This window comes from Montipora foliosa, chromosome 13 (genome assembly GCF_036669935.1).
Source record: "Montipora foliosa isolate CH-2021 chromosome 13, ASM3666993v2, whole genome shotgun sequence".
Taxonomy (NCBI): domain Eukaryota; kingdom Metazoa; phylum Cnidaria; class Anthozoa; order Scleractinia; family Acroporidae; genus Montipora; species Montipora foliosa.
Window position 1 is genome coordinate 33,573,857 of NC_090881.1, and position 24,660 is coordinate 33,598,516.

Genomic DNA, 24,660 nt, shown 5'->3' on the forward strand with positions numbered 1-24,660 from the left:
GTATACATGGGCATACATGGGTATACATGAATATATATGGGTATACATGGAAATACATGGTTATACATATATATACATGGGTATACATGGACATACATGGTTATACATGGATATACATGGGTATACATGGAAATATATGGGCTTACATGGATATACATGGGTATACATGAATATATATGGGTATGCATGGATATACATGGGTATACATGAATATATATGGGTATACATGGACATACATGCATATACCTGGGTATACATGAATAGATATCGGTATACATGGACATACATGGGTATACATGATTATATATGGGTATACATGGAAATACATGGGTATACATGGACATACATGGTTATGCATGGATATACATGGGTATACATGGACATACATGGGCATACATGGATATACATGGGTATACATGAATATATATGGGTATACATGGAAATACATGGTTATACATGGATATACATGGGTATACATGGACAAACATGGTTATACATGGATATACATGGGTACACATGGGCTTACATGGATATACATGGGTATACATGAATATATATGGGTATACATGAACATACATGGGCATACATGGATATACATGGGTATACATGAATATATATGGGTATACATGAACATACATGGGCATACATAGATAGACATGGGTATACATGAATATATATGGGTATACATGGACATACATGGGCATACATGGATATACATGGGTATACATGAATATATATGGGTATACATGGACATACATGGGCATACATGGATATACATGGGTATACATGAATATATATGGGTATACATGGATATACATAGGTATACATGGACATACATGGGTATACATGGATATACATGGGTATACATGAATATATATGGGTATACATGGAAATTCACTGGTATATACCTTTATATATAACAATTACATCCATGATATAATTACATACTATTATGATACACTTTAATAACACTACTTAAAGTACCAACCCCAAATTATCAAGGAAACCACCCGGAAGTGATCGAAACTTGTACCCAGTCTTCTTTGAACTGCGCCGAGCGAGGAACGCCTGCTGAAAATTGCTCACCGCTTTGAAGAACTTGTCGAAATCGGCGAATATTGTGCGATTTCCACTCCCTGGGAAGATGTGGAATGGAATATAACTATATCTCCACTGACAGTGAAGTTCATTGAAACATCTGCTGTTCAATTGAAGGATCGAATTGATAAATTTATTCCAAATTCTTTAAAATGATGTCTGGTAACTTAGCACCCGATCGAAAACTGGAGTTAAAACCTGTGGGATGTCTGTTGTGCACAACGGCGGAATGGAGAAGAGTTGCGTTCTCCTGTTTGTCTTGTGTTTGTTGCAGCTTTTCACGGTTGAAAATGCAACGAAAACAGCGCCGAGTGTTACGCTAGATATTCCTTTGGACTTCAACCAACCTGTGAAAAGTTACGATGACTTTGTCAAAATAGTGGATACACCGTGCAAAACGCAACCAAGTTTCGAAATTGTGCTCAATTACAGGACGAAGGATAAAAGATTGTTGACGCTCGAAGTAACCTCAACTGGAGTTCTAAACAGCAAGCGAACAGAGTTCAAATATGATGTTGCGATCGCTCATCGTACTGAAGTAACACAGACTTCAAGTATAAAAGTTCATCTTCGTGATTCACTCGTATATCTAGAAAACAAAGCTCTAAATTTGTTTCCTGATCTATTTATCGAAGAAATTCAAATCACTGCGATGCTTTTAGACCTTTCCCCTGATGGATTAGACTTTAAACCTGTGTTAGCGGGTGATTTCAAACGCTTACCTTTAACTCCACCATGGAGTAGGCCTTCCAAACCTGGATTCAGTTTTAAATGGCCTTGGAAACATGTAATGAGAAGGAAACAGAAGATAGATAAATGTCAGAGTCTTAATGGTAAGTTTGAATTTCAATATTTTCCACCAACCCGTTAGGTTTCATTTTTTTTCTCTGAGTGGGCACTTCATGAAAGAGAAAGTCTATTCTAAGGTGCCACTTGCCAGTGGAGCAAATTGTTTATATTATATTGTTGTTTGTTTCACTTGTTGATGTGATTTTTGAACAGATCTAGAACTATTTCAATATCCAGTCTTTTCATTGAGATAGCAAGAACTTTTCTGACTTCAGGCTTTAGGTTATTCAAGTTTTCTCTTTGTGATCTCAGAACTCGTGAAAGTAGGGGTTATTTTTTAAAGCTTGGTTTGTATAAATTAACGATCAAACCATAAGTGGTCAATTGCCACCTATAGAATATTGTTATTGGTTGCCAACTTGCAGAGTTTTGTGAAAAGGAATTACATGATATCCTTCAGCACTGTCCATGAGTTAATAAGTAATCAAGTGAAAATAAAAATAATATTGTTATTGTAATTTTATATTAGTGTCGATGGACCTGCTGTCGTTGTTTATTCAAGAAAGCGGAGGTCCATACAGCTGAATTCTTTTATTTATCACTTTCACTGTCTGACACTTCGGTAAATAATTTCTAATTTTGGGTTTAGAATACTTGTATGCACCATACTAACTAAAATAATGTCTAAAGAGCTAAAAAACTACTTACTCAATACTGGAACATTTATGAATTCAGGAGGGTGTTAGTTTTGCACACTTGTGAAATGTACTTGGTTAATGTTAAGTAATGTTATTCAGACAAAGAACAATGGCAAAGGCTAGTCGCAATTCTTTATCACAACAGACACAGTCAAATGGAGTAATACTAACTTGCACGAGAGGACTTTGAGACTGGCATGTCATGCTATAGCTCACATCACACTTATCACACATGTTAACCAATCATGATATCAAATGAAGCTATGATCCTCACAGTTATGAATGCAATTTTTGCAATTGCGTAAGGAAGCCTGAAAAATTCAGAACCCACAAATGACCAGCTCCCAAGGTCGTTGGAGTCCTGAATTTTTCAGGATTCTTTATGCAATTGCACAAATTGCGTTCATAACTGCAAGGATCATACATGTAGCTTCACTTGATTTCATATCCGCAGTTTGTATATGATCCATTTCATATATCGTTTCATTGTTCAATCATAATATATACGGTAATAATGATACATTTTTCTGCGCCACTGATCAAGAAAGCCTTTCTTTTACAGACATCATTGACTTGATCACTTTTCCTGTTGCTCTGACTGGGAAGGAGACAGGAGTTAAAAGGTAACACTGTGTTTTTGTTCATGATGCTCTTCTAGTTTAGTACTTTTCTGTTGTACCACGACTTCCTAAAATAAAAATAAATGCATTTACGTTTAATTTGCTTGAAACAAGGACACTTCCACCATTGGCCTGGCCTAGAGAAGAACTAGCTGAGGAACACAACAGGGCAAAGCCAAGGTAGGATTTGTTAACTGAAGGCATGTGTGTGTTCGCATGTTTGCGTTCGCTGTTTTTTTGTGTGCTTCAAATGGTTCTTTCACCCAGGGGTACAGGAGTGACTAACAGATACTTGACCCAGGCAGACCCCATTCTTGAGTTAAGTACATGTAATAGAGCCTTAAATTAATATGCAATCACAGTCGACAAGTAAAAGGCATTGTTTTGTTAAGTAAAACAAAAGATATAATTTACAAAAAATGGAAGTTAATTCTCAGATGGATTACATGTTGGTTTGGGATGCCAACATGGCTGCCATTTCTAAATGTTTTGTGATACCAACATGCTGTGATGAAACTCACTTGCTTACCATGGACTGTTTGGCTCACTTGGTTGACTACCATGTGAGAGATGACAGGTTCATACCCCTGGTGGATCAACAATCAGGGTCTTGAAAATTAATGACTAAGGACAAGATGCAGCCTTTGTAATAACATAGGCAGATTTTTAGACTCACTAGTCTTCTCAGATAAGGACGATAAACCATAGGCAGCCTCTCTCATAACCCTTGTTTACAAAAGTTAATCTGTGGATTGTTAGAGAACCCACAAACTACATGTATTCGCAAAGAGTAAGGCATGGAGTTCCCAATGTTGTGGTCGGAGTCAGGGTTACTATATCTGAGTCTTACTGTATTTCACCTTGTACCTAAAACCAGTCCAAATAAATAAATGAATAAATAAATAAATAAATACATGAGCTATGTTTGTGTTGGTGTTTAACCCTGCTCCAAGGAGTTTTCCTGGGAATTTGCAGTTTTCCTCTTCCATTAAAAAACTAGCTTGCACTGTACATGCAAGCCTTTTTTCAAGGTCATGTGTCCGAGATATGTACTTTTTGGCCTCTTTTGATCCTGTTAATTGTTTACAAGTTGTATGTGAGGCCTACTGTTAGAAGATTCGTTTACACATTGGCCAATTTACTATGACAAAAGTTAGTATAATGAAAGTCATACATACATGTATTTGAACTGCAGAGAGATGAATCATGTTGAGATGCTGATCATTACAGTTATTACAGTAATTAATGTTACTTGTGCAGTAACAAAAGGAAAGCCTGAAAAATTCAGTCTTGAATGGGATTCAAACCTGGTATCACAGAGGTCAGTGTTTGAATCCCATTCTGTTGAAGCCTCAAATTTTCAGACTGCTCAAATAACGTTAATGCGATGATCAGCATCTTAACTTTATGGCACAGTTTACTGTTACAGTGCGACACGCCTTGCCGTGGCCACCTAAGTTTTTTAAAACTTATACGCCAATCAGGGTGAGCGAATTTGATTGACAGTCACCCCTCCTTGCAAAGTTCGCATGGTTGTAGTTGAACACCGTTGAATGGGTTGTTTGAGTTGACGTACTTACATGTACAAGTGTAATATTATTGTCAAATGTGAAAGTTTGTTGGGTGGCCACGGTAAGGCGCGTCGCACTGTAATGAACATTTGGTTTCAATTTAGTAATTATCTAAAATTCTTATAAGATGCCAGGAGGAGGTATATACCGATAGTTTTGAAAAAAAAAAAACCCTGCTGTTGAAAGTTTAGGGTCAAATCAATGTCTGTGTTATCTTTAGGTTCACCATTTCAACTTGGATTTTCATGATGGAGCCATGTGTTAATGGTCTCTGTGGTATTCTGAATCACAGAAGTACTGAGCTTTTAACACCATTATTAAGCATCACATCAACTGGTAAGTAGTAAATACAGTTATACTATCAGGAGATAAGATGGGTATGTTACAGTTTCTATGATGGTAAGCTGTAGGTCATTGTTAATTCCACGCAAACCCCTCTGGGGAGAGTGTGTATGTGTGTGTGAAAGAAATGTTGTGTAATGGTAATGAATCTGAATGATTCAACCAACACATCTATTATGTGTCAGTGAACACGTTGGTTGACTCATCATTGACACACAACCTACATGTTAGCCGACACACAATCAATGAATCAGCCAACATGCTGGCTGACAAGCAAAAACACATAAACAGTTATAAAAAGGTTAGGACCCTTAATTGGCTCTTAAAACTGCAATACATCTCTTCAAATTTCTTCATGAAAATCAGCCAAGTCTTTAGACACTCTTGAAAGCCACTGCATATCTACATGTAAGAGTGAATGACCAACAATGTAGGATATAACCGAATATTGCTATTATTGTTATGGAGTGGCCTTTAAATAACTTACAGAACACTAAAGGTTAATACTGAAGCATGTGAACTACATCAAAATTGCACGGCTATACATGTGTTACATGAACAAATTCTTCAAACAGAATACCCCAACAGGTGTTAATTGTTCTCTTGCAGGACATCTCCATGTACAGGTGCAGTATTCGGCTGACACAGGGCATGCCTTTGTGATTAGCAATAACTTGCCACTGAAAAAGTGGATACAGATAGTGATGTCTGTAGATGACACAACCTTTTATATCACCACAAGACAATCTAATGGCCCTGTGTTTGATAAAGAGGAAAATGCTCTCCACAATCAGTAAGTTTTCAGCTCAGAGAATCCTTTTAAGAATAATATAATTTTTAAGTGATTCAAACATCATGGTTTGTTTATAAAATGAAAATCTACATTGTGAAGGGGCCACAGTTTCAAGGCTGTCTCTCAGACAACTTTGATCTAGCCAGAGGCTAAAAGACAGTGCAGCTCAGTGGTTACTAAGGGCGCTTGCCTTGAGATCTGAAGATCATAACATGGTCTGAACACTCATTGAATTTGTTCCAGGTAGTTCCCGGTTCAATTTGCTGGCTGCACTTGTAGAGCTCTTATTGTACTGATCCCCGAAGGCTGCTGCTAATTAATTCCTGTATTTGCATTATTTTATCCATACCTAGTTTCCCAAGGGGATCATTTCGGTTCAAGGACACTGAAGGATACTGGGTTCTAGGTGGTTCAGAGGGGTCCAGGACTTTCAAGGGATTTATTGGACACACCCGTATCTACAGACGTCACCTTCTTTTTCCCAACCAGGTAACAAAGACACAGTTTTCAAAAATTTGGTTGAAATTAATAAGGTGGAAAACATTCCATTTTTTCCACTGAGCACCTGTGTCGCAAATGGAGGCTGGGTGCTCAAGGATCTGGTACCAACGACCCAACCCCAGGTCGGTGGAACACCCCATAAGCCTGCCTTACCCGCAACCCAGCCACGAGCCCTGCCCGGCACACCAGACCCCAAATCAAGCACCCGTCACACTGAACAGTGAGTTCAATGGAAAAACTATAAAGGAGGGTCCCTGACTCCCTTGAGTAGGGAGAGGAGGGCGGGGAAATACTTGAAAGCACCTGAGCTCCAACACACCGAACGCTGAGCCAAGGAAAACCACGAGGACATGCGAAGCCGCACGCATAATATGCAAAAGAACCGCTGACCGCTAGAACTTCCATAAGACGCCACGGAAAAGTCTCACATGCAAATAACACATGTACACTCTAAAAAACACTGCAGGCACACCCCCAAAACACTCATAAACCCTAACGCTAACACTACGCAAGGCAACGCAATGCTATGTCACACCATGCCAGACAAACTGTGCAACTTGCTCCTGGTCGTTAACTAAGTTAAATTGCATTTAACCCTATTTAACTTTCCCTTTATTTTACTATTGTTTTTTGCAACAACATGGCAATAAGTTATAATTATGTTGATCTTCTTTTTTATTAGGTCTTCCTTCCCTCTCAAGATCATGTGATGTTCAGAATGGGTAGGTTGTACAATCATGTGACTTGTGGCAGTTTTACTCACATATTTTATCTTGTTTTTACTAATTATTGGTTAGCCTCCTTGAATTCGCAGCCATTTTTAAGCTCGGTAGATGAACCAAGCCTACAAATGGCTGCGAAGGAGGCTAATTATTGGTATGCTATGCAAGTTTGCAATGTTACAAGTGAGGAAAAATTCCTAGACATCATGGTACTTTGTTTTGATGTAGAATCATTTCTGTTATTCTCATGTGCATTAGTTGATTTGCAATAATGGCAGTACACAGGGACATTTGAAATTAATTTAAATTCAATCTACTTTTAATTATTTAAATCATAGTGTTCGTTGTTGATAATAGCTGGACCAGATCACTGATCGGATTGCAGACCGGATCATGGATCAGATACCTGAATTGCATTTTTACATACTAAGCGATTTAAATTCCATGAGAATAGTGAACTAATGATCAGAGAGATCACAGAAGATTTTTGCCAATCACTCTAATTTTGATGTATCTGGACGCATGCACTTGGGTAAAGTTTTTAACTTTTCTGAGTAAACTTTTTAATCAAATGATTAGCATCAAAAACATTGAAAAACAAGTCGTTGAGAACTGAAGTACGAAATCTGAACTGGATGGGATCATGGTTGGGAATCATAAACATTAGCTTTTGGCAGGGGTTGCTGAGAAAATTATGCTTAAGTGACAACTGTGAACTGTGAACAAAACATTTTATTCAATTCAGGTCTGCTATCCGTTTAAGTTACCGGTACCCGTGATAATAATATCAATGGTTTACAACAGAAACTAGTCATGGTGATAGCAAGACAAACGAATGAATTGAAACACAAAAAACTAAAAACAAACAACAAACCTGATGATGTCAAACAATTTCAGATTCTTGGGATACGCGTCTGTACTTTTTAATGATGTGAATTTGGAATTAAATTTTGATATCATTTTAATTCTTACTGGAATAAAAATGAAACAAGCCATTCATATTTGATGGAAATGTGGAACTATATGTCGATGGTCTGAATGGTAACACAAGGCGAGAATAAACAACATTAAAGCAAGTTGTGCCTATGAATCTCACACATTAGTTTTCTCAGCTGTAATGCACACTGTAATGCTCATATAGAACACAAAAATGTAGCTAGAAATTAGCTACTGAAACTAACAACAGCAAATTAAAAAACAAGAAAGGGAAACAGGTTCACTCAATCAGTTCTTAATAATTATTACAGAGCCGTCCTAGTAGGCTTTCTTGTTTAAGCTACCTAATGGCTGGTCTGTGATCCAGTCTGTGATCCAATCCGTGATCCGGCCCAGGCTGTCAAGTCAAGTCAATTTTTATTGAAACTCACACAGAATATTAGTACAATTCAGTATTTTTAAATATAAGAATAAAAGATTGTAATAGAAATAAAGAAAGTTTTCAATAATTTTTAGGTCCCATTGTGTCAAGTTTGGGACCCGTAAGTAGTTCATAGAACTAACCGAGTAGATGATCCAGTCCAGGTATGGTGGCCGCCACATAGTGTTGGTTTTGAGTGCATGGAAAAAATTGAAAGTTTCATTCCACACATGACTCATTTAAGTGAAGGATGCAAGACTGGGTGACATTCTTGGAAGGGAAGCACTCTTGCCACAACATCAACCCACAATCTGTAGAGAGAAATTCTTATTTTGATCTTCATGAAGGTTTTATGTAACATACAAAAAAGGTACAAGGTATACAGACAATTTGCACGGTGGAGCTCATTAACTTCTTGGGCTAATAGTCCTGGGCTAATAATAGTATTGTGGTTTGATATTAGTTTAAAAAAAGATCCCTCTCTAATTGTTTTAAATTAGAGAAATAATTATTTTTTGTTGATATTAGCATTGATGGATGACTCAGTAAAATGCAGTGAAAGGATCGTGACATTACGTGAAGCCACTTTAGAGAAAATGCAGATGGCATCAGAACAAAATGGTAATTGTCACTTTCTACATGGTGAAAACTTTACCCATGGCTAGGTCAACTAATTCTCTGGTAACTAGGACAGCAGTGGTCTCAACGTTACTGGTTTATGGATAGTATGGATTTTCTTTACCAGTGAATTTGATACAGCATTTTAAGTACCATATCTCTCTCTATTTTAGAACATTGTGTTGCTGGGCGTAGATCCCTTCTGGATCTTATCACTCTCCATGACAGTAAAGTTCCACAGTGTGATGTCCCATTGTCAGGAGAGACCCCAGATGTGGATGAAATTGTGCAACAAGCCATCAGCCATGATCACAATAACATGATCTCTGTGGCCAATTCCTTGTATCAGCTGGCAAATGAAAAACTAGTAAGTTGTTTTCACAAACCTCAAGGAAAAGGATGTCATCTACCTTCCTGGATATAATAGTTCAGTATTGAAGAATAAGCTACAGATAGCCTTTTGTTATTCATCTGGGCTGTCTCCTTCTATGTTTGCACGAATCAGAAAAAGATGTGTCCAGAAATGCAGGCAATGACGTTAATTGGGTGAAATTTTGACAAGAGGGCGACGTGTGGTAGATTTGGCAGAATTTTGCCAAATCCTCCATTTTCGCCAATTTACCTGCATGTGTAAGTGAGCAGAAATGGAGAGAATAACATTTGAAATAGTCATTTTAAATCATGCATACTTCTTACCAACAATTTTGGAGGGCAGTACTGGAAACATTAATTTTTGTTCCAGTTCAATTTATGCTCATGAACTAGATTAAACAAGGAGCTGTACAGTGCACATGTAAGTCATACATTACAGCCTGAGAAAATGACGTTATTGAGACATCTTTTTTGTCGGTAAAATTTAAGAATCCGATCCCACCAACGCGTCGGCCAACGCGTCGGCCAACGCGTCGGCCGACTGTCGGGCGACTGACGGTCGACTGTCGGCCGACTGTCGGTCAACGCGTCGGTAGTGTGTCGGCCGACGTGTCGGTAGTGTGTTGGCCGACGTGTCGGTCGTGTGTCGGTGGTGTGTCGGCCGACGCGTTGGCCGACGTGTTGGCCGACGCGTTGGTGGGATCGGATTCTTAAATTTTACCTTTTTGTCACAGCATATAATTATTATCTGAGAGATATGACAACAGACCGTATTCATGAATGACAGCCAAAAAATTATTATTCTTTTGTCTTTATGCTAATCATCCTCACTAGCCTCTTTAGCACAGACAAAATTCAAAAGAACTTTTGCTCCAAATATAACTACTTTAGGTATATTCCAGACAAAAAGTGAAAGCAACAACAGAAGATCACTGCTTGAGATGAAGTCCTACTCCTTTTAAACTTTTTTTAGGAGAATGATGTGAAGAAAACACCAAATGTATTGAGCATCTTGAGAGTGGCAAGTTGCATGGGACACTCCAAGTCACAGTACGCAGCAGGCATAATGAATCTTATTGGTCTCGGAGTTCCTCAAGATATAACTCAGGTATGACATTTTTGCTTTCTTCAACCAAGAATAGGTTTGACAATAGACAGACCTTTATTTGCTTCTTTGCATTAAGCTGCCTCCATCTTTTTGGATACAAACTGGACTAATTTTTTGAAGAAGTACGGTAACTCTCTATTTGTCCCTCAAAATTTATCTGCAAAAATAAACAAAGTACAGAAAAACATACGTTTACAATGGTTTGGCCCCCAACAATACGTTATTCATGTACTGTCTTTCAAAGGCCTTGTGTCCTGATATTTGCCAGTCTCGTGTCCAGAAATACTGCCAATTAGATGCATGCATAATTTTGATAAAAACTGTGAAGTGACAACATTATTAGTGCAAGTCTTTACTCATACAGTTAACATTGGGTCTTTGTTATTAGGCTTATCTCAACTACTAATGATTGTTAACATTTTAACGTGTAGGGACACTTCAGTGACATTTCACTATGTATTTCTAGTTTAAGAGAAAGGTCTCTGTTGACACCCAGTGGCACTGTGCTGCATGTTTGGATATAATTATTTGATCTTTTCAGGGCTGGAGGTATCTGTTGCTTGGAGCAGCCAATGACAATGCATTATGTCAAATGGCTTTAGCCTACAGACACCTCATTGGTGCAGATGGATTACACCAGGACTGTGATGTTGCTATTGGTAATTTGTTGTTTTCCCGGTATTTCATTCCTTCAAGATATAATTTATGCACCACATCTCTTCTGTTGAGGATTGTGCTTCACTAGTTTTCTTGACCAGGATCATGTCATATGTAGAGGATATTACATGGCCACACAGACATGCCAAATTTCTCTTTGAATGTTGAAAAATATTTCACGAGTGAGTGCAGTGAACGAATGAAATATTTTTCAACAGGAGAAGAGAAATTTCATGTCTCCAAGCGGCCATGTAATATTCTACTTATTATATAAAAACCAATGAAATACTAAATCACTTCAAGAAAGGCATCGAAAGGCGCAATTTTGATATGTAACCATAGCAACATGTTATCTTCATGTTTGTTTTCGCGCGAAAGTTCACTTGGTATTTCATTGGTGTTTATATAATAAGAACAAATTATTTCATTTTTAGGATATTACAAAGCGGCTGCTTTGACCTCTGACAAGCTTCTGCAACAACACCAGGAAGTAAATGTGAGTCTTAGATGGCTGTTTTCTCGTATTACTTATTATTATGCATTAAAATCATGATCTGAATCCTGATTGGCTTAAGATGTACACTCCATTTTGGAGAATTACGGTACTTTCTATACATGGCCTACAAGTTTGCTAGCTCTAAAATCTATCATTGTAAAAATAATTACTGATTGATTCCTTATTTTAAATTTGTATTTTGGGCACTGTTGTTAGACTGAATCCAATCTTTCTGTCACTAGACGCATGCTGAAGCTGTTCGGTTGGATGATTATGATGAATTGGCCAAGCACAAGATCGACGAATCCGATTTGTTCCAGTGGCTCACCCATCAGACTTGGTACGGCTTATCAGATGCTCAAGTATGTATCTGCATATCTATACTTATGTTATGAATTGTTATTTGAACCTTCCCCCTCTTTAGAATTCTCACAATGTTTGCGTAAGGTTTTCAAAATAGCTTCGCTTGAAAATGGAAGCATACAGCAATAGACGCTATTCATACGCAAAAAAAGTGGATGGATGGACAGATATTCTAGAATCTAGTCTTAGACTAGCTTTTTGAGGATTTGGCCAGGTAAAATAATGATAAAAGGAGGATGTATACAGAAGACAGTGCTAACGGTATTATTAAGTCTAGGATGTCGCTCACACGTATGTGTGTAATCGACCAATCCTAGGACGCTTTCCATTTGACAGAACTGAATGGCCAGACTGGGCATTTGGAAGAACTAACTCTACAACACCTTCAAATTAAGACACTTCAAGGAAGATAATACTCTTCCCTGTATATGAGGGTTTGTCCCATTTTGAGGCGTAGAGACAAGCCAGGGCCCAAGAGAAGCGCCTGATAAGGAAAGAAAGGGGAAAGGAACCCACACCGCTGACTACTGCAAACAAATGTGACGAGAATGGACAACTATGCGCATCCCACATAGGACTGATTAGCCACCTGCGGGTCCATAAAACACGATAAGAGCCACCCCTTGCTCGAAAATCCTACTTGCAGTCGAGTGATACCTGATAATGATACTTCTCCAGAACAATGCGAGGGGTTATCATGCAAGTGTTCCTTCAAATTGTTGCATTTTCTTTACAAACTGATGGGTCTGGCTGGCCAGTTCTAACAAAAGGAAAGCTCCCCTAGTTTGAGCTACATAAAGCCTCTTGAAGAGATCTATTTATCGATGATGATACGGGGATACTCGGAAAAAATCTGAGTGCTCCTCTGCTCCTCCGAGTCACCACTGACGAGTCTTCCATAGCTCATCGGTAGAGCATCTGAACTAGTCATCAGAAGCTCGTAGGTTTGGTTCGACACCTGCAAAGGAGCACTCTGATTTTTCCGAGTATTCCTGAGTTATCATCAATAAATTTTGTTGAGCTCTTCACTTCATTCCCCAGGATTAGCTTGTAACACCTCTTTCAATACAATCGCGAATAAAGGCTCTTCTTTATTTTTGTTTCAGAGCCTACTTGCAGATTTGTATTATTACGGTAAACGTAATTTGCAACGTGATTTGGACAGAGCCGTGAAGTATTATCAGATGGGAGCTGATAAAGGAGATCCCGAGGGACTGTATAACCTGGGAATTTCCATGCTGAGGGTACGAAATGCACTTATATATCCATGTCTCCGCACAAGCTGGCCAATGTAACAATCGTATCTCCCCTTTTTCTCAACTGACAGGGTGATGGAATAGAGCAAAACGAAACAGAAGCCATAAAACTGATTCAGCTGTCTGCGGAACAGGTAATGCTTTCTGTATATTCGTCTCAGTCTTCCTTTTAAAACGATACTAAACTGTAAATGATCTATAAACACCCACTTTCTGACTTTAGCGGGGGAGAGGGTGTCTATTTGAGAGGGGCATTTATTTCACATATGGCACCTTAAATTAACTCCTTTTAAACAATGGTTTCCATTGTTTTCCATTGGCTTAGGAATACCAACAAAACAACCTGCGAATAGAGCAGTTTTGCAAAATAATATAAACTTTGATGATTCATAACGGTTACTATTACAACGATTTGAACAGAAGGTGAAACTGTTTAATTTCCGTGGTGTTATTTTGTTACAGATTAATATCTAAGAAACTTTGGCCAATCACAACAGACGTAGAGAACCAATTGAGCCAATCACAATGCAAAGCAAATACATGCAGATGGCACTGAGTGCGCGGAAACTTTTGTTTCTGATTAGATAGAAAAAAAGAAAAGTATCGCCATTGTCTTGGCCAATCACTTGGTGATTGGAAATCCAAAGCACTGGGAACTGACTTTGAATGCGTCATTGAAACACCGAGAATTCATTCATTTCTGTTTCGTTTTTCTAGGGCTTTCCTCCTGCTCTCAACGCATTGGGTTTCTATGAAGGAAACATGCGCCAGAACCACAGTGGAGCAGCGGTTTACTTCAGAAGAGCTGCAAACAAAGGAGACAGGGACGGGCTGTCAAACTTGGCTGTTAGCTATGATAATGGATGGGTTGAAGGACATCCGCCCGATAAGGTAAGAAATAATAAAGTTGTGGAACTTAAATGCATTTTTCACCACTTTATGGGAAATTTTCACCCTGTTTACAGCAAAAATGACGGGGCAGTGCAAAATCTTGTATTTCATTAGCCAATAGGATTCACTAGTGCTCCTGGAAAAAAATGTGTGATAAACACAACTCGTCCCTTGCTCTTCTCGAATGTTTTGTGTTAATGCAACTAACTTCAATCCTATTTTCCAATGATCCAATTAACTACAAATGGACTGTCTCCCAAGGAAGCCCCTTGCTTTTCCAAGGATTGGATGATTGTGAACCTGTGAATTCCCGCATGAATGCTTATTGAGACAGTTGTTTATATAGTAATAAACCAAGAGAAAATGAGGGAGAGAGAGATAGAGTACGGACGATTGCCAGGATATGTGAATTTCTCAAAAGTTATTTTTAGATCGAAAGTCTGTTTCCCGAGACGTCCGGGACTATTAAGGATGACGTCAATAAACCCGCTATTCCACTTGGAGCGCCATTTTGAATTCTCTACCTTCGCAGACATCTCGGGAACCAGACTTACGTTTTGTGACATCTAAAAATAACTTAACTGAAATAGACATATCCCAAGGGCTAGTCTAGGAGACTCCCTCTCTGCATCCTTAATTTTCTCGTGAATAAAATCGTAATTGTTTTTCTTTGTAGAAAGAGGCGTTTAAGTACTGGTTTGAAGCTGCTACCAGGGGACACCCAGGCTCATGTTTAACTGTGGGGGAAGGTGTAAGCAGTGGTGTGTACGTAGAAAAGAACTGCCCTTTGGGGGTCGTGTAAGTAACATTAAGAGTGTTTGTGGTGTCCTATAATCTGTGGAATACTCCACTCCTCTGGAATGCAAGTTCATTGTCCTGCTGAAAAGGATGATATGGGATTTAATTATCTTTGTGAATGAGGTAGAGTTTTGTAACTGCTTTTGTCCCAAACAAGGAAATTTACTCGTGTGAATCCAGATTTCTGGCTGTTCAGATGTGTGTCAGTTCAAAAACGCACTTTCATTCTGCGAAGAAGCCCCTTGGACATGCTAACCCACCTGCTTTCTCCCAACCCCCCTAGCGAAGCAGGTAACATTGACCTGCGATCAGGCTCTATTTGTAGTTTCGCACGGTAAGTACTATGGAGTTGGCGAAACGAAAAATGGGCATGGTTGCAGGTTAGGTAATATTCAATAACATTCACCGATATCTCTCGTGAGATTTCCCTGCGTTTTACACAATGGTTGCGGTTGCATTAGGGAGTTACACAGTAGTGTTAAATCAAGTTCAATAGACCATTTTCAAATTCTCATAGCTGGACTGGATCTAGCTTGAAATTGAGGCTAATGTGGGCAAACAGCCCTTTTCACAGTTAGTTTTTCTCATTCGCATTACAATATAATCTAGCATGTATGTGAGGCAATTTCGGGCTATTTTGTAGTTTTAACCCGAAATTGCCTCACATCCACGTTAGAGTACATTGTAATGCAAATAAGAAAAACTAACCGTGAAAAGGGCTATTAATTTGTGTGTGAAAAGATTTGCCCGCATTTGCCTCCATTTCATGTTAGATCCAGTCCAGCCGTGAGAATTTGAAGATGGTCTCTATTATTAAGAGTTCCCCTAGGGATTCAAAACACCAGACAGCTGACACTAGAGTAGTATCAACACTAGTGTTACACTGTGTTTCTCTCAAGTGTGACCCCAACCAATGTGTGTTCCCAACTTTTAGGGCACTTTGCACATGAAACGAAAATCCTGGGCATCAGGTGCAGAACTGAAAAGATAGACAGCCGTTTAGAAAACAGGGTAACAGGGGCTTGGTGTTTTTGCATAGAATTGGAGTAGTTAGGCCGATGCACCGATTTCAAAACGGTTAGCCTTTCGGTGATATTGTACCTTGGTTAAAATACTTTTGAAATACTTTTAGAATTCTAATCGCTTGCCTCATTAGAGCGAGTTTCAATCAAGTGTCGTAAAACCAAAATCAAAGTAATTACTTTGGCCAATCAAAAAGGACGGAGACAATCCAGTAAACCAATCAACCGACACAAAGCGCAGGAAAATGTGCGCACGCAAGCCACGATTGGTTTTGGTTACACTTCTGATTGGTTGAAAAAGTGGCGCGAGAACTTTGAACCAATCACTAAGTTAAGTAATGCAAAACCAAAGTAATTCCCTAATTGCTTTCGACACTCAATTGAAAACCACTCTAGTCTAGCGGATATTGACAATATTGTAAAGCGAAAAGTACAGGTTCAAGTGTCTCACTCTTCTGATTATTTTCTTTGTTTTCATCTTTAAAAGATATTTCCAAGTACAAAAAAAATAAATTTTATTTCATGTAATTTCACCGCAAAGGGAAAAGTGGTTTTGGTGGGTGTGGTCCAATGTTATCCCAAGGAATCCTTTTACGTATTTATTCTTTGGCGCGTCTTTTGTTCCCTTCGTCTCGCAACTACCATCACTAACGTCTATAACAGGCTATCTCAATTCCAGAGGATTAATAGTGTGTTACTACATACAGTGCGTCAAAATGTTCAAAAATACCTTTTCCTTATTTTTAGATATCTCCGTTTTGTTGCTGAACAAAATCCGGAAGTTGGACGATTCATGAGAAAAGGACTAAAAGCGTACTACAGCGGAGAAACGTATGATATAATATTTGTTTCTTAATTGAAAAATTTTGAATTGGTGTGTAGGATGAACCAAAGCTATTTGGCACTTAAAGATCTACGATTGCGATGCTACTTTCCTTTTCATAAACAAGCAATGCCATTTTTGACAGTCGATGCCTTTCTTAGTAACAAAGTCTTTATTCGGTTAGCTTTCAATAAATTGTTAGGATTAGCTTCATTTAAATACTTTAAAATTGCCAACTTGAAGCTGTTGTTTTGGTAGTGTAGAAGTTAAGTGCATTTCCTCTTAAGCCATTGAAGCGAGTTTGACATCGTTCGATCAACTTTCTCTAATTGACATACGGTACTAATCTAGTCCTAGATTAAGTATTTTTTTCTTCATTTGCAAACAATTAAGAAACTTAACAGTAAAAATTGTTTTAAGTCTCGTCCAAATGGCATCGCTTGTTTTTGGAAGGGAAAGTTGCGACAGCGACATCCACGGAAACGTCACCTCAAAATGTAACTTTGCACTATCGTAAGTTTCTTGCGGTTAGGCCATGTTGTATGCGTCGTACAATGTGGGCGTATCCTAAAAATAAATCGGTATGACCGGTTTCACAGTAAAAATAGAGACTGAAAGATTCACATTTGTCCTCTCGCGTTGTCGTCAAAACCTCAAATTTGGTAGTTTCACGTCTTTGCTGTGCAGAGTGCCGCTTGTGCGACACGATTATCGAGTTACCGGTTGCCTCTGATTCAAATTGAGTCTTGGTGCTCAACTATTCAAATGATGAGTTTGATTTGCATGAAAATACACCACTCATTTCCATTTGAATGGTTGTGCACCAGGACTCACTTTGAAACTGAGGCAAACAGCAACTCGGTAATGGGCTAACAGCTTAAAGCAAATAAATGTAGCTGGCGCTTGGTGCGGGAAAAATGCGCGCGAGTGAATCATGTGGTTTTGATTTTGGTTTCGATTGGTTGATTTAAAATGGGGTGAGTAAGTGTTGTTGTTATTTATTTAACTATGCGAGAGCGAGTCCACTGAGTAGGACTAAGAAACTAAATGGTCTCTTCTGTAGATACAAATCATTTGTGAACTTCGTGTTTGCTGCTGAGGTCGGTATGGAGCTGCCACTGTACAATGCTGGCCTTCTATGTGAAGAAAATCAGGTGAGATACCATTCAGACTTTTTATGTTATAAGTAACGTTTGTTTGTTTGTTAATCCTCTCCCATCCCCTTTCAGAAACGAAATCCTCTGCTGTTGGCTAAGGCCCGTTTTAAACGTCGCATTTTACATGTGCCGAATCCAATCCAAATGAGCAAAAAGTATAGATTTTTCTCATTTGCATTAGATTCGGCAAAGGTAAAATATGACGTTTAAAATGGGCCTCAGTGCTGAAATTATGCATTCTTTTTGGTAGAGGACGTGATTCTTCTGACAGGCAAGTGCCGCGACCTTTAAGGGAATTTTAAAAAGGCGACATCAGCGACAATGAAAACGTTAAGAGTTTGCATATTTAATGAGTTGTTCAAAAGTGGATAGCGCTATCTTATCTATAAGTCACTATCCATTGGATAGTGCAATTGGTTTTGCTATTACTTATCCACTGTATAGAAATTTATCCGGCAGATAGTGCTATCCATCGTTTGAACAACTGGGGCTAGGACTGTAGCTTGCACGCACTGCACGTGCGTTTCCACATTAACTTTTGATACATTTCTTTGGCGTCGCTTGTAAAATAGAGAGCTTTATAAATAAGCTCAATAATACACACATTTTTATTGGTTCTCACCTTTGATCTATTAGAGGACAGACATGCAACTGACATCATCATGCCAGTGGCGTGACTGTCTCAACCAATATTACAGCTGTACAGTTCTTTGTTAAGCACAGCAACCAATCAGTTGGCTTTATTTTGTATAGACAGCAGATTACGTCAAAGGGCTATTTTCGTGTCTTCTCCAGTGGGGAAAGTAACCTCTTTCGAATACCTTAGAAAGATCTTGAAATAAAAATGCTTCTTTCTGTATATTTTAATCATTTATTATGTAAAGCAAATAGATCTCATGTTGCTGTATGTCTGTTCAGTAATAGATCACGTTAAAATGTGGTAAGCTATTGCTTCCTGTACTTCTTTTTTTTTCTTACCGCATTTTGACGTCATCTGTGATTTCCCTGCTAGCAGAGGTGTCTCATTTTTGCCTCGCCGGGAGAGACCTCTGCTAGCAGGGAAATCTTTGATCTGTTATTGAACAGAAACACAGCAACATGAAATCTATTTGTTAACGAGCAAATTTTGTAAAGTGAAAAAAAAAGTTCTAATAAGAGAATTTTATGCCTTTATGGAAAACAGTAACTTACCGTTTGCAGTTTTGTGTAAACGCAATCGTTAATCTTTCTTGTGACAACTTGAAATGTCCAAATGAATATGAAAGTTTGGGGAAAACGTCAGCCTGTGAAAATAATTTTTCATATTATCACCTAACAAAGCGTTGCTCATACTAATTTGATTTCTGGGTAAGCAGCATTATTCTTATGGTATTAAAAGGGTTGGAATAGTCACAGAGTGATTACAATAATGCAAATTTGCATTTTAAGGTGACAATTTTGTTGGCTTTGCCTTTATCATTCATTAATCCTAATAATGACCTCTGCGTGGCTCCGAAATACATGCAGTTGTATTGCTACTCCCTTTTTGTAACCGTTGCTAATCACTGCTGTTTCATATAGTAGTGTCCAAAGCTTTTTGATTCAGTCCCAAGGGGCGTCTTAACAGATGCAACCTAACTTACAAGTTTAACTTGTTCTGACCTCCCACCATAATGTTTGTCGCATCTAGTCAAAATTAGGCACTGTTTATATGAAGAAAAGTTGTCCCAGTTAAGGTGGTCATCCTCCCAGCCGAGTCAACTTAAGCGAGCGTCTATAGAGCGTTTTCACTCACGTGACCAGTAGCCATATTGGATTAACAAAAGAAAGTATTTGCCGAAAAATAGAGTTTAGTTCTGGGAGGATTAGTTTGGTACACCATCATGGCGGCCATGATGGTGGCGGGTCACCCTTCGAGCCGAGCCAACTTTTTTCCCTCATGTAACCGGTTCACTGCGTTTTATAACAAAATGAAAGAAATGCTGGCTCACCCAGGGTAGCTCGAGTAGGCAAGTCAACCTTCTACCCGGGACAACTTTTCTCCACATAAAGGGGGCCTTAATTTTATGAAACTATTCAGCTGAATGTTTTCCATATTTCCTGGCCACAAAGAACAAACTACAAATATACAAATAAAGGAAAAAAGAAGGAAAATTAGTGTTTGCACCAGTGGCGAGGAGGCCTAAAAAGAAACTACGAAAATAATTTAATTTAGGTTTACTGTTAAATTAACTTTTACAGGAAGAGGTTGAGGATGTGACGTCAGTGGATTGTACATGGCATTATTACAACCGCTCAGCTGCAATGGGATGGGTGTTCGGTGAGAGCTCTCATGTTTCTGTTTATTCTAGCACTCAACAACGTCCTTACGTCTTAACAAGTTCTGTGTGGGTTTACAGTGTTGGTTTCTTCGATTTGCCTTTCAATCGTTCGCGAAAGGGAACAAGGTAAAAAATTGAGGGAGAGACACGAAAGGGTGAAAGGATCACGCTTTGAAATCCACTAGGGCCAACGCTCGAAACGTCAGGTTTTACGCTAGCTCAACGTTGGTAATTTTTTTGTTTTTGTCAACTCAGTTGATCCAACAAAATTCGCTGTTCTGTAGTAGTAGTTTTGTTTATTGAAACCTCTTGCAGATTTTAATCTGAATTACAGGTCTGGTCAGATATAACTATAGGAATAAATAATTATATACTTATAAATGCTGAATACGATATATATACATAAATAATACAACCTACACTAATAAACATATTACATCAAGTCAGTAGCGTATTCGTTTGTGACAAAGTCACCAAACCAATTTGTGGCAGTTGTCTTAGTTTTTACCTTATCTGTCGATCTCAGTGAGTAGTGGGCGGAAGCACTCGTAGATTCAAATCTACTAGCTACTGGCTTGTAAACCGGGTTTTTCTCACAAGTGAGCCTGCTGGTTGGCAGTTGCCTCATTTATTCATTACTGTTGAGATGGTTGTCGTCGATGGAAAATATAAGTTTTTTGATAAAAGAACCTGTCTCTGCACTTTTCAGCCATGGTCAAAGTGGGAGACAATCACTGGTATGGAAAGTCAGTTCCCAAAAACATTACATTTGCTGGCGAGATGTATTCAAGGGCTGCAGCCAAAAATGGTCTTCCACAGGTAAAGTTTCTGCGCAAACTGCTCGGCTGTAACTGCTGAATCGTATAACAGTATGATTGTAGATGTGGTTGAAAATCAATGTGCCGTCTCAAAGTGTTTCGGAGGTGGGACATCATTCTGAGTTGAAATGGTCTGAGGCTAGACCGTCCTTATATGGGGCGTGCGATCGATTAACAAATTAGGGACATTACCTGCATGGTCTGTTCGCTGTTCCTAATCCGTGAGCATTGCATTACATTTTTGCACTTAAACGGAGGAAAAGCAAAATTAGCCGGGATTTAGTTTAATTGGCTCACAGTTTCCCGCTCTTTTTACTTGTGAGGTGATTTTTGCCGTCCTTTTTATTACGTCAGTTGCATGTTTTACCTAACCGCTTGCTTTTTACATTTTCCCGAGCTTGGTACCGATTCATTTTGACTTCTTTATCTTAATTACAGGCGATGTACAATTTAGCTTACATGGTTGAGTACAATTACTCTTTGAATGGAATTCATTGGAACAACCAGGATAAAGATGACATTCTCCAAGGAAACCTCACGTTTGCTGCTTCACTTTATGAGAAGTAAGTCCTCAACTCATTAGAGCTGTTAGTTCTGCCTGTTGGGGGATTTTAGTTTACAATTTTTGCTTCACGAACTTTTGACCTTTTGGTGGTTGCCACCGTAACGTAATTTGGGTTCCAAAGAGAAGGGTATAAAATTGTACTGCTCACGTCCAACCAGAATTGAGTAATTTTGTGACGAAAGTTAATATGTGAAAACCATATATACGGTAGTTGAAATGTGGAATTGAATTGAATTGAATTGCGAAACTGCAGAACTGTAGAATTGATTATATGAAGGTGATATATATTTGAATTACTTGAGTAATTTTGTTGAGTGTATCACAAACAGGAAGCAAGGGATCACCAAGCTCTCTAGTGAAAAGGATGAATAGTGGCCTCATTACAGAACTTTGGATTTTTCTTTGTATTCACTTAACTTACTGTGACAACGCAGTCTTCATTTGAATGTTAAAGGCAATCCTGGATTTTCTTTGGTCTTGCAATACAACGCCTGCGCATTGGTTCAAAAAATCCTGTGCCACATTATCAGTCAATCAGATTTTAAAAGAGTACATTTTTGAATTTTTTTTCCACCGGCGTAGTCCTTGGAGGATGTTGTTGGTTGAGATTAGCTCATTTGTTTGTTGCCCTCCTTTTCCATTTGGCAAAAGTGGTTTCTTTGTTCTCTGGAACTTAGAATCAATGGTTAAACCCTTTAAAATGCTGCGACCGCACTTTGCACTTCTGTCTTCTTATCTTTATTCAGGCGGCCATTTCCGAGTTCATGTCTGCCTCCTCTTCAAAGCAAGTCTAAGAGCAAAGTTTTCTTAAGAAAATTAGTTTTCATTCATATGTAAAGTAGAACTAATAAATTACCATCACAAAAGCTTTGCAATTTGACTCGCTTTGAAGCAGAGGCAGACACTTAAACTCGGAAATTCGGGACGGTACTGAACAACATTTTCGGAACTAAATAAATTAGCGTTTTTGTTTCAAGTCTTTTCCGCTCTTCCTGCGCTTTCAATATAGATGCCGAGATGCTCAGGAAAACAACAATGAATCGTTCCTACCTTGCGCGTTTGGAGTGATAAGAGTAAAGCTAAAACTTTTCTGGCAAGACAGAACCATCACAGCATTGGTAAGTAGGTTTGTAACTTGTTGTAAAGAGAAACCGTTTTGCTTAAAAATATATATTTTATGAAATCCCATCTCTCTTGAACCTAGAGTTCCACTCACACGTATAAAGGCAAGTTGCATGAGAACCATAAGGCTGATTTAGCAACAGAACGGGAACGTCAGTGGCGACGTCGCACGCAGCAAAACTACCAATGAGAATTTAGAATAGAGAAGAAAAGAGTGGAGTCTACTCTATTCTGAATTCTCATTAGTGTTTTTTCTGCGCGTGCCGTCGCCACTGACGTTCCCGTTCTGTTGCTAAATCAGCCTATTGTAGTTAACACGGCCGGAGCTTAACCCGGTTTCTGTGGCATTAAGCGACTTAGAGCATTGCTACTCCCCACTGGACGGTATGCTATTCCATCGCTGGTACCCATCTGTTTACCTTGGTTGAGAGAGACAGTGTGGAGCAGTTTCTCGTCCAAGGGGACAACACAGTGATTGAGCTAGGCCTTGACCCAACGACCTTCGGGAGGGGATTCCGGCGCTCTAACAACTACTCCACTATGTTTCCACACTTGGACTACAATTAACACTTTCCGTGTGAAAAAACATAATCACAGAAATGGACTGAATTTTTTGTAAATGTAGTGTAACCACCATACCTAAATAAAAAGGATAGAGATTGTCCTCACTTTTTCAAATTTCATCTATTTCTATCCTCAAGCTGTTAGAATGATTTCATCGAAAAACGCAATTTTGATATGTAACCATAGCAAGAGTGATCTTTTCAAGTGTGACAATAACATGTTATCGTCACATGTGAAGATATGTTTTCGCACGGAAGCTCGCTTGGTATTTCATTGCTGTTCATATACATGTAATAAGAGAACATAATACACATCAGTTTAAAGTTGTTATCAAGTGCGTTCGTTTTATGTCTCTCATGGCAAAACGTCTTGTGTTGAAATACGTCACTAATTCAGTTTTGTCTTTTGTTGCAGACTGGAGCTGGGATACTGACATTCATTGTCGGCATGTCTACAATGTGGTTTTTTTTCTCAAACAACCTATAATGTTAATAATAACTATATAATATATAATAACTATATAAGTTTGAGTGACTCTTGAAAAATGTTTTTTTTTACTTTGGATTGTTATTGGAAATTGTGTTTGCAATCAAATTCGTTTGCAGATTTTCAAAAAAGTGTTCTCTCTGAAGGAAAAAAAAATATATAGAATGACTTATTTTCACTTTTAAATTTCTGTGCGCTGCCATCTTGAACAACTATGGCGAATCACGGTTGCACAGTTATTCTGGCACAGAGCTCTTTACAATAACAATATGGGAACCACATGTACAACACATCACATTTATTCAAGTCGGAGCCACCAAGGAAATTTTAAAACAAAAAAAGGCGATTTTAATTTTCTTTTCAGATATAAACGCAAAGCGATTTGATTGTAAATATTCTCTGCATGCATGGTTTAGTTGTTGGGTTGGAAGTCCCTTTTAATGCTTTTCGTGTATCTTAAAATCTGTGCATTAGACTAGCGTCCTTGTGTTGCGCTCGTCACAGCTTCTTGCCTAATTGTATTGATGTTTAAAAACCTTAACAGTTCTCCTACACTTGGAAACTAAAGTGTAATTTTGAACCATCGAAAGACTGATTAATTATTGGGTTGCAAAAGTGCCAATAACAGCAATGAGCCCGCACATTCCTTGTTAAATTTCAAATTTTTGGGCTGCAGTTGCCGTAAATATTATCAGGTATATCAATCTGAAATGTTTACATTTAGCCCATTTCAAAATTCTGAGCTGAGTTCTT

General features: G+C 38.5%; 1 protein-coding gene across 1 annotated transcript in view; it reads left to right on the forward strand.

Moving 5' to 3' along the window:
* Nucleotides 1-1,087: 1,087 nt before the first annotated feature.
* The window catches only part of LOC137982638 (protein sel-1 homolog 3-like), a 23,737-nt gene continuing 164 nt past the window's right edge, over nucleotides 1,088-24,660 (forward strand). The window contains exons 1-24 of the mRNA XM_068829765.1: nucleotides 1,088-1,931; nucleotides 3,148-3,208; nucleotides 3,320-3,385; nucleotides 4,997-5,112; nucleotides 5,728-5,911; nucleotides 6,265-6,400; nucleotides 7,095-7,134; nucleotides 9,020-9,112; nucleotides 9,283-9,476; nucleotides 10,455-10,589; nucleotides 11,131-11,248; nucleotides 11,681-11,742; nucleotides 11,985-12,104; nucleotides 13,212-13,349; nucleotides 13,433-13,495; nucleotides 14,079-14,252; nucleotides 14,929-15,050; nucleotides 16,820-16,903; nucleotides 17,959-18,049; nucleotides 20,273-20,351; nucleotides 21,062-21,171; nucleotides 21,609-21,733; nucleotides 22,745-22,853; nucleotides 23,836-24,660. The exon at nucleotides 23,836-24,660 is cut by the window's right edge and continues 164 nt beyond it. Of these exons, the coding sequence (XP_068685866.1) occupies nucleotides 1,304-1,931; nucleotides 3,148-3,208; nucleotides 3,320-3,385; nucleotides 4,997-5,112; nucleotides 5,728-5,911; nucleotides 6,265-6,400; nucleotides 7,095-7,134; nucleotides 9,020-9,112; nucleotides 9,283-9,476; nucleotides 10,455-10,589; nucleotides 11,131-11,248; nucleotides 11,681-11,742; nucleotides 11,985-12,104; nucleotides 13,212-13,349; nucleotides 13,433-13,495; nucleotides 14,079-14,252; nucleotides 14,929-15,050; nucleotides 16,820-16,903; nucleotides 17,959-18,049; nucleotides 20,273-20,351; nucleotides 21,062-21,171; nucleotides 21,609-21,733; nucleotides 22,745-22,853; nucleotides 23,836-23,907 (3,120 nt within the window). The 5' untranslated portion in view covers nucleotides 1,088-1,303 and the 3' untranslated portion in view covers nucleotides 23,908-24,660. The remainder of the gene's footprint in view (nucleotides 1,932-3,147; nucleotides 3,209-3,319; nucleotides 3,386-4,996; nucleotides 5,113-5,727; nucleotides 5,912-6,264; nucleotides 6,401-7,094; nucleotides 7,135-9,019; nucleotides 9,113-9,282; nucleotides 9,477-10,454; nucleotides 10,590-11,130; nucleotides 11,249-11,680; nucleotides 11,743-11,984; nucleotides 12,105-13,211; nucleotides 13,350-13,432; nucleotides 13,496-14,078; nucleotides 14,253-14,928; nucleotides 15,051-16,819; nucleotides 16,904-17,958; nucleotides 18,050-20,272; nucleotides 20,352-21,061; nucleotides 21,172-21,608; nucleotides 21,734-22,744; nucleotides 22,854-23,835) is intronic.